This window comes from Alligator sinensis, unplaced genomic scaffold, assembly GCF_000455745.1.
Source record: "Alligator sinensis unplaced genomic scaffold, ASM45574v1 scaffold1032_1, whole genome shotgun sequence".
NCBI classification, from domain to species: Eukaryota; Metazoa; Chordata; order Crocodylia; family Alligatoridae; genus Alligator; species Alligator sinensis.
This window is the reverse complement of record NW_005842450.1, coordinates 367,849-388,902: the sequence shown is the minus strand read 5'-3', so window position 1 is coordinate 388,902 and position 21,054 is coordinate 367,849. Positions and strand designations below refer to the sequence as shown.

Below are 21,054 nucleotides of genomic sequence, written 5' to 3'. Positions count from 1 at the left end.
CCAAGGAGTAGATGCAAAGAGCATGAGGCATGAGTTTAACTCCCTACATTTAGATAAGTGCCTATAGCCTAGCCTGGTCTGACCTGTCCTTTTTCTCTGTTCCCCAAAGAACCAAGTAGGAGGATTGTTGAGCTGGTGAGACGTGCTTGCAAGCTCTCTCCTGCCCTGGATACATGCTGATGGGTCCTATTGAAGTCAGTGGGGTGTAGACCTCAGAGATGCAAGCTCAAAGGACAGTAAAAATAATGAATGAATAAGTCCTCTTGTTTGCAGAACAGAAAGGCCCAGGGCACTTGTCCGACGATGCCCAGCGGAGTTGTAGACCTGCACCTCGCAGCAAGGCAGTGGTGGGTGTCTTCATGGGCACCGTGTTGGCTACGACGTTTTCTCACCGCAGAGCAGACTTGTATCCAAGTGCTTTGTAGCATGTGGCACATTTTGCCTGGTTTCAATGGATTTTGCTGCATTTCTCACCTGCCCTTAAGGGGTAGCAGTGGTGCAGGCACTGCAGGTGCTTTGTGTACATCATTGGGGTGAATTACAGCAGAGGAAGGTTCATCTGATTTAAATCCAAATGCAATGTCCTGGTTTGGGATATTATCAGAGGTGACCTATGATACAGCACTGCTGTAAGACGAGGTCTGTAACTTGAGTACATGCATTTAATTTGCTTGGCCGCCTTTCTGGACGGATCAAAAGAAGGTGACCCTTAGCGGAGAGGTCAGATGTATGACATGCGTTGAGTGGGCACCTTCCAAGGCACGAAGGCTGCCAATGCCTCCGTGGCTCTAGTAGCATCAGCTTCCTTTCCAAGCAGGCGCCGGCGGTTTTCAGTCGTCCATAGCAATCACCGGGGGCTGTCTTGAAGGTCTGCCTTTATTCTCCTATTGTTTATGCAGTAATTCAAGCACTCCAGGTGAGGAACCTACCAATATTTAGGTTGGATTAGCCAAGCTCCACGTAGCAGCCTGTCCCGTGGAGACCCGTGGTGGGTGCTTCGGGTGCACCCCCCACCCCGGGACATTTTTCCTTTTCTCAGTGCAATCTAATGCTCTTTGAGCATGTTCTGAGCAAATCGATTTAAAACGGAGCGTGGGATGGGGTTGCATTGTAAAGCCAAGCTCCCGGGCTTCTCTTGCAGGATATTGGCTTTGGTGTGCGGTCACTTGTCACTCCAGCGGACAACGGCGAGTGCAGGAATAGCCACGGAGCAGGCACGTGACTGGGTTTCCACTGGTTGCTACCTGTGACTGCTTTACAGGGACCTGTTATACGATATATTATCTCTGCCATCAAGGGGTTACTAAACTGATCAAAGCATCTCTTCATTGTCCCCGCTTGGCTACTGGGCCCATTTTTGTTACCAGTGGGCTGGCAGGCAGGGCGCCGTGAAGACAGAAAGGCCTTGTCCCACTTCCAGAATAAACAACTTCTGCGGATAAGTAAAGTTCAGCGGTTTTTATTTTCTTTGCACGCCTCTTTCGCAAGTACTTCCGTGTGCTCTGCGCTTTGCGCGAGGGCATTAATCGTGTTGACACGCTGCAGGGGGTGGCTCGGTGCTCTGCCATTCTCCCAGGGCCATGCTTGACTTGAAGAAAAGGCACTTGTGGAGCGAAGCAGCGACGTTTCCCAGAGGATCCGCGGGGAGTTTTACAAACCCAAGGAGGTTGCAAACTCCCAGAGGAAGTCGTTAGTCTCTTTTTCACAGTTATCCAGGGGCTGGACGTTTTGAGGCCAAAACCTATTGTTTCATCTCTGGCAGCAGGTGCAATCCGGTCTCCCCCAAATGGATGTTTTCTGACTGTTTACAGACTCATAGAAAAGTAGGGCTAGAAGGGACCCCAGAGGGCATGTAGGCCAGCCCCAAACCACCCCCTAGTGCATTGCTGCTCCTCTGGTTAAGGGCAACTCGTGTAGGACAAGGGAGTCCAGCGGAGGGCAATGAAAATGCTTTGGGAGGCTGGGGGACAGGACTGGTGAGGAGGCTGAGGGAACTGGGCTGATTAAGTCTGGAGAAGAGAAGACCGAGGGGGATTTGATCGCAGCCTTCACCTCCCTGCAGGGAGGCTGCAAATAGGATGGAGCTGGGCTGGTCTCAGTGGGGGCAGACGGCAGGACAAGGAGCAATGGGCTCAAGCTGCAGCAAGGGAAGTTGAGGTTGGATATTAGGAAAAGCTCTCATGAGGAGGGTGGTGAAGCACTGGAACAGAGAGGTGGTGCAGACTCCATCCTTGGAGGTGTTGAAGACCCAGGCAGACAAAGCCTTGGCTGGGATGATGCAGTTGGGCTGGTCCTGCTTGGAGCAGGGGTTGCACTGGCTCTGACCCCTGAGCTCCCTTCAGCCCGGCATTGTCTACGACTCTCGGAGAGCCGGCGCTCCAGAAAAGTACAGACACGGGGTTTCTGCAGCCTCCGCATGTTCACAGTCCTTCGGGCAATGCCGGAAGGAGGGGTCAGGTGTTTCTGCATGTTGGCAGTCCTGCTAGAGACCGTCTCCCACCAGTGACAGGGGTGTAGGTTAATCTACGTTTTCACTGACTGCCTGTCTTGCGTGCGGACCGGCCCAGCCGCTGGCTTCTTGACTTTTCATTCCCTCCAGGAAGAGCACACACCGACTGCAGGAGCGTCCTTAGCCTGACGAAGGGTTTTTGAACCCCAAAGCTTGCTTAATAATTGTTTTCCAACTATTTAAGTTGGTCTAATAAAAGATATCAGATTCACCCAAAGAACCTTGTTTCCCACCAGTGTAACTCAGCGCGGCCCTTCAGAGGCAACGCCGCTTTGGGGTCGCCTGCCCCCCGCGGCAGGGTCTGCGCACAAGCCCAACTCCCTGGCCTGCGCTGTCGCTCCCTCCCTAACCTTGTGACCGTTTTCAGCCCCACTTCTCTGCCATTAGGATCTAAACACGTCGAGGATCATTGCTGTTTCTCGTGAGTCACTGACCTCTTTCGGTATCCTCCCTCTTAAGGATATAAACTCCAAGCAAGGCTGAGTAAGTCTTTAGGAAAACCGCGAATTTAGCACGTCAGTGAGAAGGCTGTGTTAACGATACAATAAATTATACTTGCAAATGAATGATCTTTCATCATGTGAGAGCAGCCAGCTATGCTGTGGGTGAGATGATGGTCTCTGCACATTACCCTGGCCCACCGCTGCACCAGCCCGAAATCTTCATTTGCCCAAATGGATTAGGTGTCTGCGACGGGTTTGCTTTCCCTATGCGCATTGCAGAAGTGGGATCTAACTGCTCTGTGGGTGGAAGCCAAAAGACTCTCATCTTGTATGACAATTTTTGGTTAATTGTCAGTGCAATATCTGCTGCTGAGTTTCAGCCCCAGGGCGGGCTTCATTGGAAACCAGCATGTGAGCGCCGAAAGGAAGGGCTGTGTTGACATGCACTCACCTGAGTGGCATTTCGTGGTCTGTGAGCGGTGCAGCAATACATACAGCAAGAATACTTCGCTTTGTGAGGTCTGGATGGACTGAGGAAGAGTCCGCTCAATTAGTGATTGTGCCGAGGTACTTTTCTATAAGCACTCAATATGCCTCCTGGATAAAAAGGGTGCATTAGATCTAAAACAGGAAATTGGAAAAGCAAATAAGATGCTTGACCTGACAAGCTGTGAAACAAAGAAGACACCTCCCTGTTGTTTAATCTGCGTCCTCTTACAGCACTTCTCCTCCCGGACTCTCCAAATGCTTTACAAACATCCCTTCGCCCTTGCAAAGCCTGCGGCAGGCAGGTGCTCCATCAGCTTCCCAGAGAGCTTGGAAAGCTGCGCTGCGGGTGCGTCTACATGTGCATTAATGCGCATTAAATCTAGTACCTCCATTGTGAGGTACTAAGAAAATGAGCATTAGCATGTCTTATTGCACATTAACTAAATAGCACTTTTTAAAAAGCGATGCTTTAGTGCACATTAAAATAGGCTAATGCACATTAAAGTGCACATGTAGACGCACCCGGTGAGTCGCTGATGGAACTAGGAGCAGGACGCGGGAAGTCTGGCTTGCTGTCTCCTGCTCGTCGTCCGAGATAATTCCACCGCAATGGAAAGAGACCTTTTTAATTTAAAAATAAATTTCTTTTAAGACATGGCCGTACCAGTCTCAACACCTGCTCCTTCCTCCTTGTGCTGATTAAAGGTTTTAGGAAGGCTGTAGAGCGGATGGTCTCGTTTTCAGAGTGACACTTGCAAAGTGCTTCATTGCCAACAGTATTGGTTACGTGTCTAGTTCTGGTGCCTGTTCTTGCACCAACAAAGAAAGGTAGTTGCACGTTTAATTATATCTGAACCCACAGTTTATCTCGCACGTAAGGATTCTGGATGCAAAACTTCAGAGGATAGATACGGTCCCTGAAAAGTAGACTGAATGTGAATAAAACGTGTGCAGAATGAGGATTGAAATTGGGGAAGAGTTTCCTATCTCCTCCTTTGCTGCCGCCAGCGCGGAAGCAGGATTCTCTCTCTTGGGTTAGAAAGCATTTTAATGCTATATCAATTTTATATTTAACTGAGCTGCTGGAGTAATAGCAATAAAAACCTCAGTTGATTTGGAATTATATTAATGCACGTATAGGCTGACTTGCTTCACAGGATCATCAAACGATTCATTATTTGTCAGTGATTTTTATGATCTGTGGATATTTCTAAAAAGAGTTGATGAATCAGGAAAGTTTCACAAATTACAGCACAGGAAATCATTCAGAAACCTGTCCTTGGGAGGTGGCTCTTCATCATTCTCATCTTTAAAAATGTCACCCGTCCAATCGGGCAGCCAAATAACAAACAGTGGATCGGGAACTATTAAAGCAAACCAGCCCCAGACTTGAAAAGTACTCCTCCAAATTAATTGGCGAATGCTTTAAAACTAAGGGTGGTTGTATCCAACAGCTTGCAATGAAGACTTTTTCCAACTATTCACCAAAAGATATTGGATTTACCCAAAGATCCCTGTCTGCCCGTGTCCTTGGACCAACACGGCTACAACCCACACCCCTTAAAACTAACATTGGTAGCAACTGGGGCCAGATCATAAGTCAACTGGTGACAGGAAAAAAGGCTAAATGGTTGCATTAGTTTTGATACCTGTCTCAGATCCTTTTTGATCAGCAATTTGCTCTGTTGAGGTGAACCGAAGGCTACATCCACAAAGACAATACAAGGGGAAGCTGATTTAATGCTTGTTGGCAAACCAGCCGTGCTTGTGCATCTCTGCTGGGGCCGGCGAGTGTGGACGGGGCCAGGGGATGTTCTGGGCCGGGTACGCAGGAGGGCAGATCCTTCTTCTCGGCACATCTGGGCTTGGTTCTGTTTGGCCAAATGCAAATGGTGAGGTTCATGGGCAAATTTACTCATGTTCTGGGTACACTGAGAAACAATGTGAACCACAAGTAAACTCTACACTCAGCCTAATCTTTGTGCTCCTCTCACCCCGTTTCGTTTCCACCGTGCTATCCGCCCTGCCTAGGTTTATAAAGCTCCGGCTTTCCTCGTTTCTCAGACCAAAGGGAGCCCCCGTGCAAGAAGGTGCCGCACGTTCGCCCTTGCACCATCGCCAGCCGAGGCCGGATTGAGGTAAGAGAGATGAGCCCGGTTGGAAACCACATGCCGGACAGGTAAGGAGAAAGGAGGCGGCCCCGCTGCTTTACACCACGCGAGAGGGGGTTGCCGTGCTTGCGGTCTGTCCCTCCATCCTCACAGGAAGGGGGTTGATGGAGGGGCGCCGGGGCTGGAAGGAGCTTGCAAGGTAAGACGTTGTGCCACCCCTCCATCGATTTCTCAAGCTGCTTCTTAAAAGCAGTGTGATTATTTTTCTGAACTGCTCCTCCTGGGAGGCGGCTGCAAGACCTGGATCCGCTCGGGCTTCCTGACTTGTCCAAAACCGAACCGCTGGTCTGGTTAAACGGGTCCAACTCCCTAGCGCGGATGGACGCGCTAGCACTGGTCTCTTCTCTTTCTTCGGCACGGCAATCCCTCGTGGCCGAGGATGATTTGTCTTCCGTTATTGTCTTATCTATGGGTCCGAAGGTGGCTAGCGAGGCTGATCCAGGATTGACAGACTCTATTGCAAATGCTGGTCTACGAGAAGGGGAATAAGACGTTCTCATATAAGGCACTTTGCACGGCATCCACCTAGGCTGTGCCGGTGCAGGAGAACAAGGCTAATCTGGAACAATTAGTGCCACCCTCGTTCTGGAGAATCAGTTTTCTTCTGGAAATATAGCACTACCGTGCCAAGTGCTGAAAACTGGATGTCCGTGACTGAACTGGACAGCAACTATTAAAAAAAAAAAAAGCAAGAAAAAGGAAATGCACGGTTCTGTGTAAGGTTTTTAAACATCAAAGCGCTAGTAAATGAGCCAGGGACGTATTTGGTGGCTGTGTTGGTCTGAGACGAAAAGAAATGCACAAGTCTAGAGCTCTTGGTTCAAAGACGACACCTTGTATTATCAGACCGACTGCGATGGGTTAATAAAAGGTCTCATCTCTGAACCAAGACTTCTAGATTTTTTGCAGTAAATGAGCCATGCACGGTTGCCCCTGGGCGGGGGGCCGGACTCGACGATCTTCCGAGGTCCCGTCCAGCCCCAACGTCTGGGAAATCTATGAAACCGTCTCCTCGACAAGCAAGACGCACTGGGGGGCTGGTGGTTTTGCTGATAGAAAGCCTTTCGGTTAATTGGCAGCAACATTCAGAGCAAACGAGAGAAACCAAAACATTTAGACGGCCAAGACCCTGCCCCGTTCATGGGATCAGAGACCACGAGGGCTGGAAGGGAGCTCGGGGGTCACCTCCAGTCCAGCCCCTGCTCCAGGCAGGACCAGCCCCAAGGGCCGTCGCCGAACCTAGCTAGCTGGCGGCCTCAACCAGATCGGTAGCATTGGTCTGGCCGAGTCCTGTCTCATCGCCACCGTCTCGCTCTCCGTAGGTTGCTGGTCAGTCCCCGTTGCAGAGGGAAAGATGCTGAAGTTTTGCACCCTCAGCATTTTACTCTGTCTCTTCATCCCGGCTCATGGGACCGTTCCTGGGACCATAGTGAGAGTCAAGCAGGCGGCCCTGCAATACGGTAAGAAAAACTTCCTTCTACCTGCAGCGCGCCCAGAGTGAGATGCTTTTTTATTTTGCTAAGCTCGCCAGCCAACTGCCCGTCCCCGCCCCACCATCGGGTTGTGCCTTCATCTGCCAAATGGTTGGAAAAGCCCATCAGCGCTGTCCTCGTAAGGGATGTTATCGCTGAAATAACGGCCTAGCCGCACTCTGACATCTGCTCGGCGCTGGAACTGGCTGTGCGGGGAAAGCCTTCGCTCTGTGCAAACGCTCGTGAAGTCGAGCCTTGGGTTTAATTCACCGCAGTCACCGGGGTCTTGTTAGTAATGATTGCATTTTGACAACCTCTGAGTAATTGTGGCAAATGTAGATGGATAACGAGCAGACTCAAACAACTCAAAATCTATTTGCAAATGGTCCCCAGCCAGAGAGGGGCTGCGTGCCTAGCAAAAACTTGTTGCAAAGAGCCTGTGCCCCCTGGTTTGGGTTTCTGATGGTGGGAGCATGGGGCAAGTGGTGCTTGGCAAAGTCCTCTGCTCGCTGGGAGATGCTTCTCGAGTGTCGTTGTCCGTGCAGCGTGCCAGACCGGGAGAGCCCCGCTGCAGCAGGCCCTGCGGGTCATCCCTATCCCGGATTTCGTGGGCAGACCGAACCCGCTGGGATCGCTCTTGAAGATTGTCGGGTGAGTGAAGCTCTGAACAGGGCTCCAGGCCTCTTGGGGACCCGTGGCTGGGCTGATACTGGGGATGACTTACCTCCTGTTCGGAGGGCTTCAAGGGGACACGCACAGTGCACAGATCCTGTACCGGCACCTCCCGCACGAGGGCAAATCTCACTGGTCGTGCGACGGAGGTGGGCTGGTGGGAGGAGCGGGGGGCAAGACAGGGCAGAGGTTTTCATCTATTCATCCTCCGCCCTTGGCTTTTGCTGGACATTTCCCGTGTCTTTGCGGGTGACAAAAAATGGAGAGCTGCCCCATTTTGCAGAGAATTTCCCTCGTAGCAGCTCAGTTCCTGTACGAACTCTCCGGGAAGATGATGGATTTCATTTGTGCCAGAAACCTTAATGCAGCGACCGCCCTTTTCTTGGACCCGTCCTGTCCATTCTCAGAAGAGACTGTCACAACAAGTCTGATGCTCTTCATGCCAGGGCTAGGCCAAATGGGATTAAGTCAATCTGGTTACGCAAAGGATAAATGAACTGTGCTGAACCTTTGGACTTGAGTTTATCCTTCACTAAACCTTTGCTTGGCATTTAAAAGTTTTGCTGGCAGAGCTGCAGGACTTGGGAGGGTTGAGCAGTCAGCCCTGAGGGACGTGGCTCTGCTGGTCAAAGCCCTCGAGCAGATGTCATTGTAGTGGCACCGGTGCCCTTTTCTTGACGCAGCTTTTGGGGATCCAGCTTAAGCTGCTTCAGCAAAAGAGCTGTTCTTGCGGTATCAGCAGCACCTGTGGACGGCCCCTTTCTCACGTGGACAAGCCAGCTGGGACGGAGCCCAGTGCTGCCAACTTTGGGCGCTCCAAAATTGTGAATTTGGCCCCTAAAACATCTATGTGGGTGGGTGGGTGGGTGGGTGTTAATGTTTCTTTTATTTATTCTCTGATTTGGGGGGCTTTTAAGTTTCAGGGCTCCAAGTATTTCTGGACAGTTGGCAGGGCCAGAGTTTGTGCGGGTTTCCCAAGTGAAAGCTTGGCACTGAGGCACAGCGACAGAAGTGCAGAGCAGGGACTTTACGGGAAAGGCCAGACATCAGACCCTCGATGAAATGATCACAGAACCAGACAAGGAGGGCTGGGAGGGACCTCGGGAGGTCGCATCTAGTCCAACCCCTGCTCCAAGCAGGACCGGCCCCAACTACATCATCCCAGCCAAAACTTTGTCTACCCGGGTCTTAGACACCTCCAAGGATGGAGCCTGCACCACCGCTCTGGGGAGCCTGCTCCAGCGCTTCACCTCCCTCCTTCTGAGAGAGTTTTTTCCTAATATCCAACCAAATCCCCCCTTGCTGCAGCTGGAGCCCATTGCTCCTTGTGCTGCCATCTGCCCCCGCTGAGACCAGCCCAGCTCCATCCTCTTTGCAGCCCCCCGGCAGGGAGGTGAAGGCTGCTATTCAATCCCCCTCGGTCTTCTCTTCTGCAGACTCAATCAGTCCACTTCCCTCAGCCTCTCCTCAGCAGTCCTGTCCCTCAGTCCCCAACCATTTTCATTGCCCTCCGCTGGACTCTCTCCAGTTTCTGCAGTGGGGGGCCCACAGCTGGACACAGGATCCAGATGTGGCCTCCCTGGTGCAGAACAGAGGGGAAGAATCACTGCCCTCCATCCGCTGGCACCGTGCCGTCTTTGCAACAAGGGCACGCTGCTGGCTCGTATTGCCAGAGCTGGCAGCACTGGATGTCCTGGCTGAGCTCACTGAAGCTTTGCTCTGTGTGTGTTGAATTCGCCCTGATTTGCACCTTCAGGCCAGATGCCTCCTATGCTGAGCCTGTGGATCTAACGGCACCCTCTGCCTCCCACAGGATCCGGATCCTGAACGTTCAGCTCCCGCGAGTGTCAGTGAAACTCGTCCCTAACGTTGGCGTTCAAGTGTCCGTCGTTTCGGATCTGCACATCGGAGCCCGGCTGTGAGTGTGCTGCCACCTGCCGTCCTAGGCGGGCAGGGAAGGGCTGGAGGATGCAGCTCTCCGAGGGCGTTTTGGGATCCCCAGCGATGGACCAGAACCGCGTTGCCCCAAGTGCTGTAGAAACGCCGAGCCCAAAACATGGCCTGGTCCCAAGGAGTCGGTTCAGGCTTCAAAGCCCCTTTTTAAAAGAGGTGTCCAAGCGCCGTTGCATTGAAGGTCGACGGGTCTCCCCCAGGGGGTCGGAGGATGGCAGCAATGAGTGGTGGCCATGGGGGTGTTCCCAGCCCCTTAGTGACTGTGTTAAACCAGAGCGAGCCTGAATGGACCCAGGTCCTCTCAGCCCTCTCTGAAGCCAAGTGCTCAGCCCCAGGCTGGCTGCAGAAAGGCAGGAGTCAGTCCTTCACGTGCCGCGTTTCTCTTCTGCCCCTGCAGCATCCTGGTGCCCGTCGAGCTGAGAGTGGGCACATCCATCCTGCTGGATGTCCGCGTTCTTCGCACTGCCGCAGGCTTCCCCGTATTGAAAGTTTCGGCCTGCAAGTCCCTTCTGGGAGACGTGAAGATTATCCTGGGAGGAACGAAGTGAGTGTCAGGAGGCTTTCCATTTACTCTGTGCGTCCTGCAGTGTTTACAGCTGTTACCGTGCCGCAAAATACAACCTCTCATGCCTCACAGGCGTCTTTAAGCGTCCTCTTACCGTAGTAAATAGCTTTATTCATCTTTTCTGACCAGCTGCTGATTCATGCGCTTGTCTATTTTAAGACCAGAAGGGCCCAGAATGCCTGATGATCCTTTCCTTGAGACCACTAACATATTTATTCGAGTGATGTGTGCTCTTAGCTCTTCATTGCAAGCCTTTATTCGGGGGTCCTTTGCTCCTCTGGCCCTAATGACTTGTATTAAGGCAGAGTCTGATTCTCTGTCCTGGGAAAGCTTCCATTAAGTCCCGTGGGAGCTTTGCCCAAGTACAGACTCCCCGGCCTTCGCTGGGTGTGCACGGCTGAGCCACTGCCAGGCTATCAACGGCAGCCCGTACGGCCCAGCCAGCTTGGCGCTGCAGTGACCTTGCTGCAGGTGCCCGGGCAAGGCTGCAGTGTGGGGACCCACTGGCCACTGGGAATCGAACCCCGGTGACAAGCTGGGAGCCCAGGCCCCCTCTTGCCGGCTGTGGGCTTGCTTTCTAACTGCGGTGAGGTTGCATTTTGGGTGTGTTTAGTGTCTTTTTACCTGCGTCCCATTTTCTTACTTTCCTTCTCTAGTTTGCTGGGGTTCCTGAACCCGCTGCAGAGTCACCTGCGCGCCATACTGGTCGATCAGGTAAGGAGCGGGACAGCTTTCCGTCCCCCCAAACCTGGTTTGTTCCCCTGAGGTGCCCGTTTCCCCTGCCTGCTCTGCTTTCTGCTCCCAGTCCTGTGCCCCCTGCTTGATCTGCTCTGCTTTCTGCTTCATGCCCTACTTGCAGCTGGGCTGCTGTGTGCCACATACAGAAGCTGCTGTGCCCCGCGGGGGTTGGCCACCCCGGCCCAGATCATGCCACGGGATGTTTCTGTCCCTAATTCCAAGATCCCTTTGGTTCCCTTTGGTTTGGGGCTGCTTTTCAGCCACGCCGTGCGTGGTTTGCTCAGCACAGCGGCCTGCTGCATGGAGTCAGAGCCATAAATTCTCTGGGCTCATTTTTGATGCAAGGACAGATGGCTTTGTGAAAGCCCCCTCCATGCACACCTTGACTGATGCAGCGGTGCTCCACAGGGAGTGAATGGGGATGCCTTGGGAGCTCCCCACTGCTACTTTGCTCTGGGATTTGGTTAATTAAAAAGGACAAACCTCGTGTAACCTGGGAGTCTCCCGCAAGCTCTGCTGGGTACGAGGGGTGTGTTTGTGTCCTCAGCTGTGGTCACCAGCACTCTCCCCTCTCTTGTCCCACCCTCACTGACTGCAGATGTGCCTGAGCATCTCCAGCACCCTCCTGCAGCTCAACGCCAGGCTGGGCACCTTGGTCGGTAAGTTCTGGTTGCAAGGAGGGTCCTCGCTCTCCGCTCCTAACCCACCCATGACTTGGGCCTGCGTGGCACCAGGCACGCTGTCCAGGCTAAGCAAGCAGGCAGCAAGTTGTAGTCATCGCTGTCGTCGTCATCGGGTGAAAGGAGGAGTTGGTGTAGGAGGCTCTTTTCTCCTGGTACGCACTAAGCCACCACGTCACTGTGTTATGTGAGTTCACTACGGCTCCGGCGATGTGGTTTGGTGCCGTACCTGGCAAGTCTTCATCCGCTGCATACAGGACTGCCTACCTGGCTCTCTGCTTGGCCGAACTGCTGGCGTCGGACGGTGGAAGATGAGCTGTTGGACTTTATTGTTGCATAGACTTTGTTTGGGGCAGAGATTTTGTATTTCCCCTGTTCCAGCAGAAATCATGTCAGTACAGAGCGGGGAAAGTAGAGTTGTCGACTTCTCTGCTTGCAAAGATGTAACCGGCACAGGGAGCTTTTGGAGTCGTGCCCTGTGGAGACCCACTTCTAATAAACCCGCACACTCGGGATAGGTTGGCTTCCAGGGAGAAGCAGGATCCAAGATTGGGACCTGAGGCCTGACCTACACCACCACGGCTTGCTGGAACAGCTGCAGCAGTTTGCAGCCACGCGTGGGCACGTGCTCTTCTGACATAGAAGTGCCTTGTTTTGTCTTACCATCCATTGCTTCCTAAGCGTCAAACGTTGACCTTGGAAAGATGCTCATATTGGAAGAAGAGGGTCTGTGAAGAGCATGAAAGCAGTAAAACTGAATCTGTCCAAATTCACACCTTCGATTACATCCCCAAGCACTTCCCTGTGCGGGCAGGGCTAGCGAGAGAGGTCCCTCCTCTCTCCTCACTATTATTTATTTTTTGTCCCACCCTATTCGAAAGGCCCAGAGCAGCTGCGGGCACTGCCCTGATGGCAGTCTGGGGAACCGGCAGGATCGGATCCCAAGGATGAAGAAGCGGAAGACACTTTCCAGCTGGTTTTAAAGCTGCTCCTTCCTGGGGCAGGTTCGGGCGTTCGGTCTAAGTCGTAGTCTTACGGAGAGTTGAGATTTTGGTTGTACGGGATGGTCTGGAAAGGACTGATCCTGCCTCAGGCAGGGGCTTGGACTAGATGTGACCCTTGGAGGTCCCCTCCAGCCCCTTTTTCTATGCCCCGTACGCAAGTACAGAGATTTTCAGTGTTTCACAGAAAAGTCTGTTTTCTTGTATGTTCTCGACCAGTTTTAATTTTAAATGCAGTGAACCAGTTTATACCTGATTTTGCCACCCCCAGACACCACAAAGAAGCTAGCTTTCTTAACAGGCTGCGGCCCAAGCCATTGGGGTTACTGTTGTTGGGGTAAATCAAGACAGAAACCTTTTGGGGATGTCATTGCAAAACCGAGGCTCTTCCTTATTTAAATGTCTGTAAAATCCAAACTTCTGGATATTTTTACAGGACTAAATTCCTTCAGCTCCGTGTCCCAGCTCCACTACACCATGATAGAGCCTCCTGTGATCACCGGGGACTACATCGACCTGGATCTAAATGTACGTGCTCCGGGATCCTTGGGTTCGTGGGACGGGGTTTTGAGTCTGGCAATGGGTGGGGGACGACGTCAACCCAAATGCAAACCTTTGCATGGCATCAGCTGATGGGGATGCCTATTTGCCATAGAAAGGTCATGCAATTTCCAGACCCGAGAAGCAAAGCCGGGTGCTTGTGCAGGGGCCGGGCCGGTTGGTCTTGGCAGAGCTTGGTGCGTCCAGCGTCCCAGCGCGACTGCCTTTCCCTTCTCCTTGTGCTCTCAGGCTGTGTTCACGCTCATGGGGAAGCCTCTTGTTTCGCCCGCCCGCCCGTCTCCCTTTTCCCTGCCGCAGAGCTCGGGATCCGGTGACTCCATGGTCGTCTTGGGAATTTCAGAGCATTTGCTGAACAGCGTGCTGGCCATGGCACAGCAGTTTGGGAGCTTCAACTTCCACGTTTTCCGGCAGACGGTCAGTGCAGCCTGGAGGGGGAATGGAGGGCCGCCTGCGTCTCATCCGCGTGCACTGGGCCGGCTCTAAAAGTCCTCCAGGGCACTGACCCTCCTTGGCTTCACTGCAGGTTTTGGCTGAGCGAAGACTCGGGAAAGCCTGAGCAACTCTTCAGCCGCCTAGAGGGATGGCAGGGGAGGGAGTAGTTGCAAAACACCCGAGCAAATGCTAGCACACGAGGGCGCACGGAGGTGGGAAGCTGAATTCATTAGGGCTACGGTTTTCAAAGGAGCCGAACGCCTTTGAAACCCCTCATAATGGGGTTCGTTATAGTCTGGCCCAGCAGGATGAATGGGAATCTGCTGAGTGAATGGAAAGCGAGAGCTTTTCTTGTGCTCTGGGAACATTAGGACAGTAAAACAATGGGGTGTATCTGCTTTGGCCTGTGGAGGAGCTGAATCAGCTCGTCGGGACAATAACTACCATTTTCTGAGGGTTTGATATTTTTCCTTTCCAGAGCGCTTCCATCGGTCATCTGACAACATCCCGGCTGGGCTCCTTCATCCCCGCAGTAAGGGGTATTTCTGTCTTCGGTGCTGACAGGCGCGGTCCTGCCGTGGGCTGGGGGGCGCGGGGTGAGGGAAGGGGTGCAGGCCAGGGCGGGGCTGGAGCTGCCATCGCTCGGCACGGCCGCTGTATGGGGACACTGGGTCCTGCCGGTCTCTTTCCTGCATCCTTCTGCTGGAAATCGCAAGCACGGGAGCGGCCGGCACATCCTGATCCGCAGAGACGCAGGGGGAGAGATGGCACGTCCGTACTGTCAAATGGGGGAGCAGAGGTCTCGTCAAGTCGGGAGGCTTGGGGTCCTCGTCTTGGGGCTGCAGGGACCACAGAGGGTCTGTGATCCTGTCCACCTGGCAGCGTGAGCGGGCACGGGGGATGGAGCGTCGGCCCTGGTACAAAGCGGTGGGTAGCCTGTGGTGGCCCTAGCCCCCGTCTGTCCCTGGGCTGGAGCTCGTCCATGGCAGGGACTTTCAGGGTGTTGTAAGTGGGGGCAGTTGTTCCTCAGGTGACTCCTACCTGGCAGGGGGCAGGACGCGGAGGTGCACTGGCCACAAGAGTCCTTCCAGACTCACCCCATGCCCAGGTGCCCCTTCGGCAGCGAGCCCGAGGAGCAGGGCTCTCAGGCAGAGGGGAAAGTCATTGCCCCTTGCTTGAGGTAAAGTTCCCGGTTCGATAAACATGTGTGTGCACGCGAGCGTGTGTGGTGGGGGGTTACAGAAAGGGACGGAGAAGCAGACGTGGCAGATGTCTGCCATGCGAGCCCTCTCTCCGAAGCACCAGATTTTGGCCGTAGGTAAAGGTGAGGGGTCGGCGGGGTGTGCTAATGCTCCCAAGGGCATTGAGAGACTTCTTGAATGCCTTCTTGAAATTTTCCCCACGGACCTTTGCATTTTTGCCCCTTTTCTGCCGCGTGGGGCATGGTCCTGCGGTCATCCGCGCATGTTTCCTGATGCCCTTGCGTCTCCTGCCCCCTCCCCGAGTCACCCCATAGGTGCCTTTCATTTGGTATAAGGGTCCCGAGTTTGTCCTGGGGCAGTCTGTGGCGGGGTGAGTGGTGGCCGTTGCGGGCCGTTTTGGACATGCGCGTGTTGCATGGCTGCCTAGCGCGGCACAGGGCCGTTGCTTGTCACCTGGGAGGTCCCGTCCAGCTCTGTGCGCTCATGTCCTTAAGCCTCTTCTTCCTTGCAGATCGCTCACCAGTTCCCGCGCCCGGAGCCCGTTGGGCTGAAGGTGACGGTGAGCAAAGCCCCCATCGTCACCTTTTTTGAGGGCAGAGCCATCCTGAGCCTGCATCCCTCTGTCGAGGTGGTGGCGTCGTCGTCGTCCTGGACTTCTGCTTCGCAGTCTCTCTTTACCCTGGACGTCGTAAGTGAGGCTAATCCCATCGTATTCCCCCATCCCCAGCCCATTTCCTCGGAAGAAGAGAGGGGCCATCTAGCTAAGGCCCGGCCTCTCTCCCTTGAGTTTTCACCCCTTCCTGGACACCCTTCCATGAACGTGGCTTTGCTAACCTGGCTGGACGGCTCCCTGCAGGCCGGGTCTCAGCGTGGTATAACGTGGTGGTGATCTGTGTCGTGGCAGTGACTCGGTTCGGGCCCAAGCGGGCTTGCACCCGAGTGGAAGAGAGAACCGGCCTCCCACAGACGTCTCGGCGCTCTCTCCCCCACCTCTGCTGCAGCTGGGATTGATCCCCGCTGGAGACGGGGTCTCCGCCTGCAAGGACCTGGGCTGAAGCTGCTCGCTCCTGCTCCATTTCCCCTCCCTGTTCTCCGGGCAAAGATTGCCTCGCCGCCTGTCGCCTCGTGCGTGGGTGCTTCACCCGCATTTAAGTCACTCGGCAGCGCAGTGATGAAGCAGCTTGTCCCCGGCAGATTTACTTTCTTGAGTGTAATAGTCCTAAAAAGGCAAGAAGTCAGATGGGATGAAGCCACCTTTTTAATTAACGGCTCTTTTTTAATCTCTTTGCAGGATGTGGCTTTGGTTCTCCATTTTGCTGTGACAGAAGTGAAGCTGCAGGCCTCTGTCTCTCTGCAAGGGTCAGTCTAATTCAGATTTGCTCGTGCGGGACAGTCCCTTGGACCCGCGCTGGGCAGTGCTGAGGACAGAGTGGTTCAGAAAACTACTTTGCAGTTTGATGGACTGGAGGAATTTTTGGGGCTTGGACTCTTGAAAAGATGTCGGCATCCAGTAGAGAACGCAGCAATCAATCCACCTGCGTCTTTGCAGCACAAAGGCGGGCAAGGTTCTTTGGGTAGATGTGACCTCTTTTATTAGACCAGCTAAATACTTCTTCTAGCTGGTCTAATGCAAGATAGCACATTTACCCAAGGAACCTCGTCTGCCTCTGTCCTTCGACCAACAACCAACAGCCCTTTCCAGCACCGGTGCACATTGCAAAGCTGCGGGAGAGGTGCAATACGTGTGTGCCATCTCCCCCGGGCCCTTGTAGTCTATACGGGACATTATTCATTGCTGCTCAAAACAAGGTGGTGGCCAAGGGCGGTGAAAGGAAGAGGCTGGGTTTTTATTGCTGCTTTTGTCTTTGCTTTATGCCTGGAGTGCTTGTTGATGGGAGGGGGAGGCCGGCGGTGTTGACAAGCAGCTCGGTGTTTAACTCCCTTTCCCCCCCTTCAAACAAGAGATCTGGCTGTTTCTGATGCCCATTTATAACCTGCCTTCTGCTCCAGAAAGTAAGAGCGAGCAAACCAGCCGTTCTAGAAATGTCTCCCATTTGGGAACAGGTTGGAGCTTAATGTAGGGTAGATCGCTGGAGATCCGCCTCGCCTCCGCCCAAAGCACCTGGGGGCAAGTTCTCCTTGTTCACCTCCTTTATTTTTATTCCCCTCTAGTGGTCTGAGGTTTGTGCTGGTTTCTTCCAGAGTTGGATCTGTCAAGGTAAGTGCCCATCTTCCTACCTTCTTCTATGTCTGGCAGCCAGATTTCATCTTCGGGGGAGATGTGGTCACTACCCACTGATTTGCTTTGCTTTGCTACCCAGGGATGGCTTTGTTTTTAAGGGCCGATCTGCAGCCGTTAATTTGCAAAGCCTTTTGGGGGCAAGGGGTTGAATCTTTGCTGCGGTCTTGGTGTCATGTTCCTCTCCATCTACCACCTATGATGTTTTAGTTTTTCCGGGGGTGACAGTCCCTTGGTATCCGTGCTGAAGGCTACCCTACAGCATAATGCCATTTCCTAGTCCGTGCTATGCCGTTTCTGGAGAGATCGCTTCACGTGGGGCTGGGATGATACGGCGCGGTAGTGAGTTTAGGGGCCCAGAGGAAAGTAAGAAGGGGACTGGACCCATAGTGCAAGGATACCGTCGGCTCACGATGTCTTGGCCCAACAGCGAATGCATTCGTGCGACCAAAGTCCGTGCAATATTAGCAACCAGGTTGCAACAGACTCTTTCTTGCCCATCGGCTCGTTCCTCGTGATGTCGACATCCTCTGCAAGGTAACGCAGCTGGGTTGACCATGTTGTTTCTCTGCGGACAGGTCTCCCGGGTGGCTTGTCTCATCGCCTCTGCTTTTGAGGAGGCGCTCGTGGCTCGACTGAACGGTAAGCAGGACGGCATTTGGTGCCAGTGCGGGGGTGTTGCTTGGCCCCCACTATGGGCTGTACTGGCTCTCACGGGGCAGAGGGAAGGGGAGCTGCCAACCCTGTCGGTGAGGGGGTGGTTTGCCCAGGGCACCTCTGAAATGTTTCCCATTAAATCTCATCATGTTCCAAAAGGCTTGGCTTGCACAGGCCTTCCCGCGACTCCAGGCTTTTCCCCCACGAAGGCAGAGGTGAGCTGGGTCGCACCAGCGTCCTAGCCCCTCGCTCGCCTCCCCCATTTCTAGAACAGCAATAATAAATGCTCCCCTGCCTCCGAGGCAATGCAGAAGAGGCTGGTAACATGAAGGGTCAGATGCGTTGGGGTTTTTTCCCCCTCTAAAAGGGATTAAGCTACTTGATGTCAGAACCAGAGCATCCATAGAGAAAGCCGTGGCTTTCTGCCAGCGGCTCCAGCTCCCCCCAGCGCTTCTCCGCGGAGGGCTGGGGGAGCGGTACGGGGTCAGTCTGGACAGATCGCCTCTGCAGAGAGTGGTGTATCCGTTCAGGGTGAGAGGAGTCTATACAACTAAGCGACTTTGCATTACTCCTTTGCAACGCAGAAAGAGAGATGACGTGTGCCAGCCCCGTGACTCGTGTCGGGCCGTGCTGGTCATCTCCGTGAATGAGCCAGTAGACCGAGACATCCAACCATGTAGTCTGCCAGCGTAAGCCCCTCTAATCTGTCTGCTTCAGAAGTCCTTGCTTTCTTCTGAAGAATAGACGTGGCAGAATAAACGCCTGCCCGTGCTGAGCCGCCTTGCTCGGCAGCACCGTGCCAGGGCAGGCTCCCGGGGTGAGTTTGGAGAACCGGCCAAGACCCTTCATGGCACCATCGTGAAGCAGCTGAATACAGCAGGGAGTTATCCCCAGGCATCCTCTTCCCGGGCTGGTCAGTGGCCTTTTGGGCTGCAAACGGCTCCTGTAGTTTAACCGCCTGCTGCTTGCTGTTTGTCTGTCTCCGTTTTCAGCTGTGCTGAGCGTGGGCATAAATCTGCCACGCCTGAACAACATCAAGTATGCCCACCCCCACGCTGAGGTTCACAAGGTGAGTGTGCAAGAGCCAGGGTATTTCCCAGCGGTGCCCTCTCTCAGGTCCTGCGCACGAGAAGGATTGGCAGTGCATCCCTCGGCGGAGAGCCGTGAACCGGAGTGGGGGGCTGCCGGCGCCGGTAAAACCAGGCGTCTCTGCTGCTGTTTCTGGGCAAGGGGTCCAGCCCCACGAGGTGCAAAGTGGCCAGGGCACTTGCTGGCAGCCCTTGCAGGGGGGCATGGAAACGTCCAAGTAATGGGTGGAAGAAGCCTGGTCGTGGGCTCCAACCTGCGTGTCTCTGCCGTCGGGCTCTTCGTTAACAGCTTTTTGCGCCGGGGTTTGCTGCTGGAAAGCGGGCGCTTTCACTGCATCAGAGGGGTCAGGGTATCGGTGGGGGGACTCCTAGTCTTGTCTTGGCTCATAACTTTCCTGATCACTAACATGAGGAGATTTCAAGTGGTCTGAGGCTGGCGTTGCGGGAAGGCGTTGGTTGAGTGCTTCTCAGGATGCTGCTTCCTGTGACTCAGCCCCTCGACCTTTCTGCCTCTGACGGTGGGGCTGCGTTCATATGATCGTCATCGTGTTATCATCCAGATGCCCAGCACCATTGCCCTCCGCTTTGACACACGTTCTCGCAGGAGCAAGGGTCAACAGCTCCTTCTGTCGCCGTGGGAGCACGCTGGCATCCTCACAACTGACCTTCAGCCTCGGAGGCTGCTTCCTTTCTCTTTGCCTGGTCTCCGCCGAGGAAACCTTAGTTTCCCACTGCTGCTAACAGCAGTCCAGTGCCACCAGTTCAGGACTTTGGGGAGCCCTGGAGTAGACACCTTGCAGATATTTTAAGTCATTCAACCGTGTCCAGAGTAGGAGTAGCTGAGATAACATCGGCAGGAGCGTTGTTTAATCCTCCTCATTTCTTCATCCAACAGGGTTATGCTGCGGTCAGCTGTGGCCTTGACTATGAGCAGTGAAGCGAGGAGAGGAACAAAGAGGAATAAAGCGTAACAGTTTTACTTGGCAAAATAGTCACCGTGTCAGTCATAGTTTCATAGTTTCAGGGTCGGAAGGGACCTAATAGATCTTCTAGCCCGACCCCCCGCCAGGGCGGGAGAACAACCCAAAAAAAAAAAAACCACAACAAACCCTAAAAACAAAAATGGGACTCAAATGAGTCCAGCCAAGTCCATGAATCTGATGGCTTAAAGGTGAAGAGCAATCAGTGCATCTTCGTTGCATGACTTTGCAGCTAATACGGCTGGCATTTGGCGGGGGTGGTGTCTCTGCTATGCAGCGTGCATCATTTATATCATGGGGTTTGGCAACAGTCCTTCTTGCACTTGCTCTACTTAGTTTAGGCAACATCTGCATCTTTCCCAGACCTGAGGAAGGGCATTTTGGGCATGTCTACATGTGCATTTACACCGGCTTAAATGTACTGCCCAGCAAGTTAGTGCACAGGAAGCAGGAATAGGCTGGTGTCTACACGTGCAGGCATTAAAGTGCATTAACGCTGTGCGTGGACTGACTTGGGACTAAAGTTAGTCTCAAGTCAGTCCACACACACATTGTTATTGTGCAGTAAGACATCTACACGTGCGTTTCTACGCAGTAACCAATCAGGAGTCAATTTGATACTGCATGATGCGGGTGTCAAATTTGTGCTGGAGTTGGGGGCTGCTCTGAGAGATGATGCAGCTGGTACCTGTCCTCACAAGCTCTCTCTACGTGTTTCTGTTCTCCTCCTGGTCCAAGAGGGGTTTTGGACCTGAAGCAATGCGCCTGTGCCAGTCCTGAGATCTCTCTCTGTCCAAGACAGCAGACCCTCAAGCTCGTTTGGCTTTGCAGCACAACTGCTGTTTCATGTTGAGCACTGAGGGCCACGTGGGTCGGATGCTGTGCATTTTCAGGGATGGGGGTATTCCAGCTGAACATGTTTTACATCATTTAAGACTCCTTGCAAAGACAAGCAGGGGCAGATCCAAAGGTAGCTTCCCTCTGCAAGGACAATTGAGCAGCAGATCTGTGTGCATGTTTGCTGCACGTTCACATCAGGTAGCGGCACACACAAAGAAGGAGCAGTCGGCATTTACACACCTGTGTGTGTTCATTTTGGGTGTGCATTTGACATCCTCCCCTGGCCCTGAGGTCTGGTAGCTGTAGCTGTGCTGCTCTCACACTTGCTGCTGCGTGTGGATCCTGCTAGCTGGAGAACTAGG

The 21,054-nt window shown here is 53.6% G+C and overlaps 1 protein-coding gene across 8 annotated transcripts in view; it reads left to right on the top strand.

Moving 5' to 3' along the window:
• The first annotated feature begins 17,630 nt into the window (after window positions 1-17,630).
• BPIFB6 (BPI fold containing family B member 6) overlaps window positions 17,631-21,054 on the top strand; it is a 31,039-nt gene continuing 27,615 nt past the window's right edge. For 3 of the 8 annotated variants that reach the window (XM_025212222.1, XM_025212219.1, XM_025212216.1), the window contains exon 1: window positions 18,442-18,853. Coding sequence is in view for 4 of the 8 variants with exons in the window: in XM_025212219.1 (XP_025068004.1) it covers window positions 18,825-18,853 (29 nt within the window). In the remaining 4 variants the exon portion in view is untranslated. Of the gene's footprint in view, window positions 17,770-18,441; window positions 18,854-21,054 lie in introns of those variants that run through there. The other 5 variants (XM_025212218.1, XM_025212220.1, XM_025212217.1 and 2 more) reach the window with 4 other exon arrangements.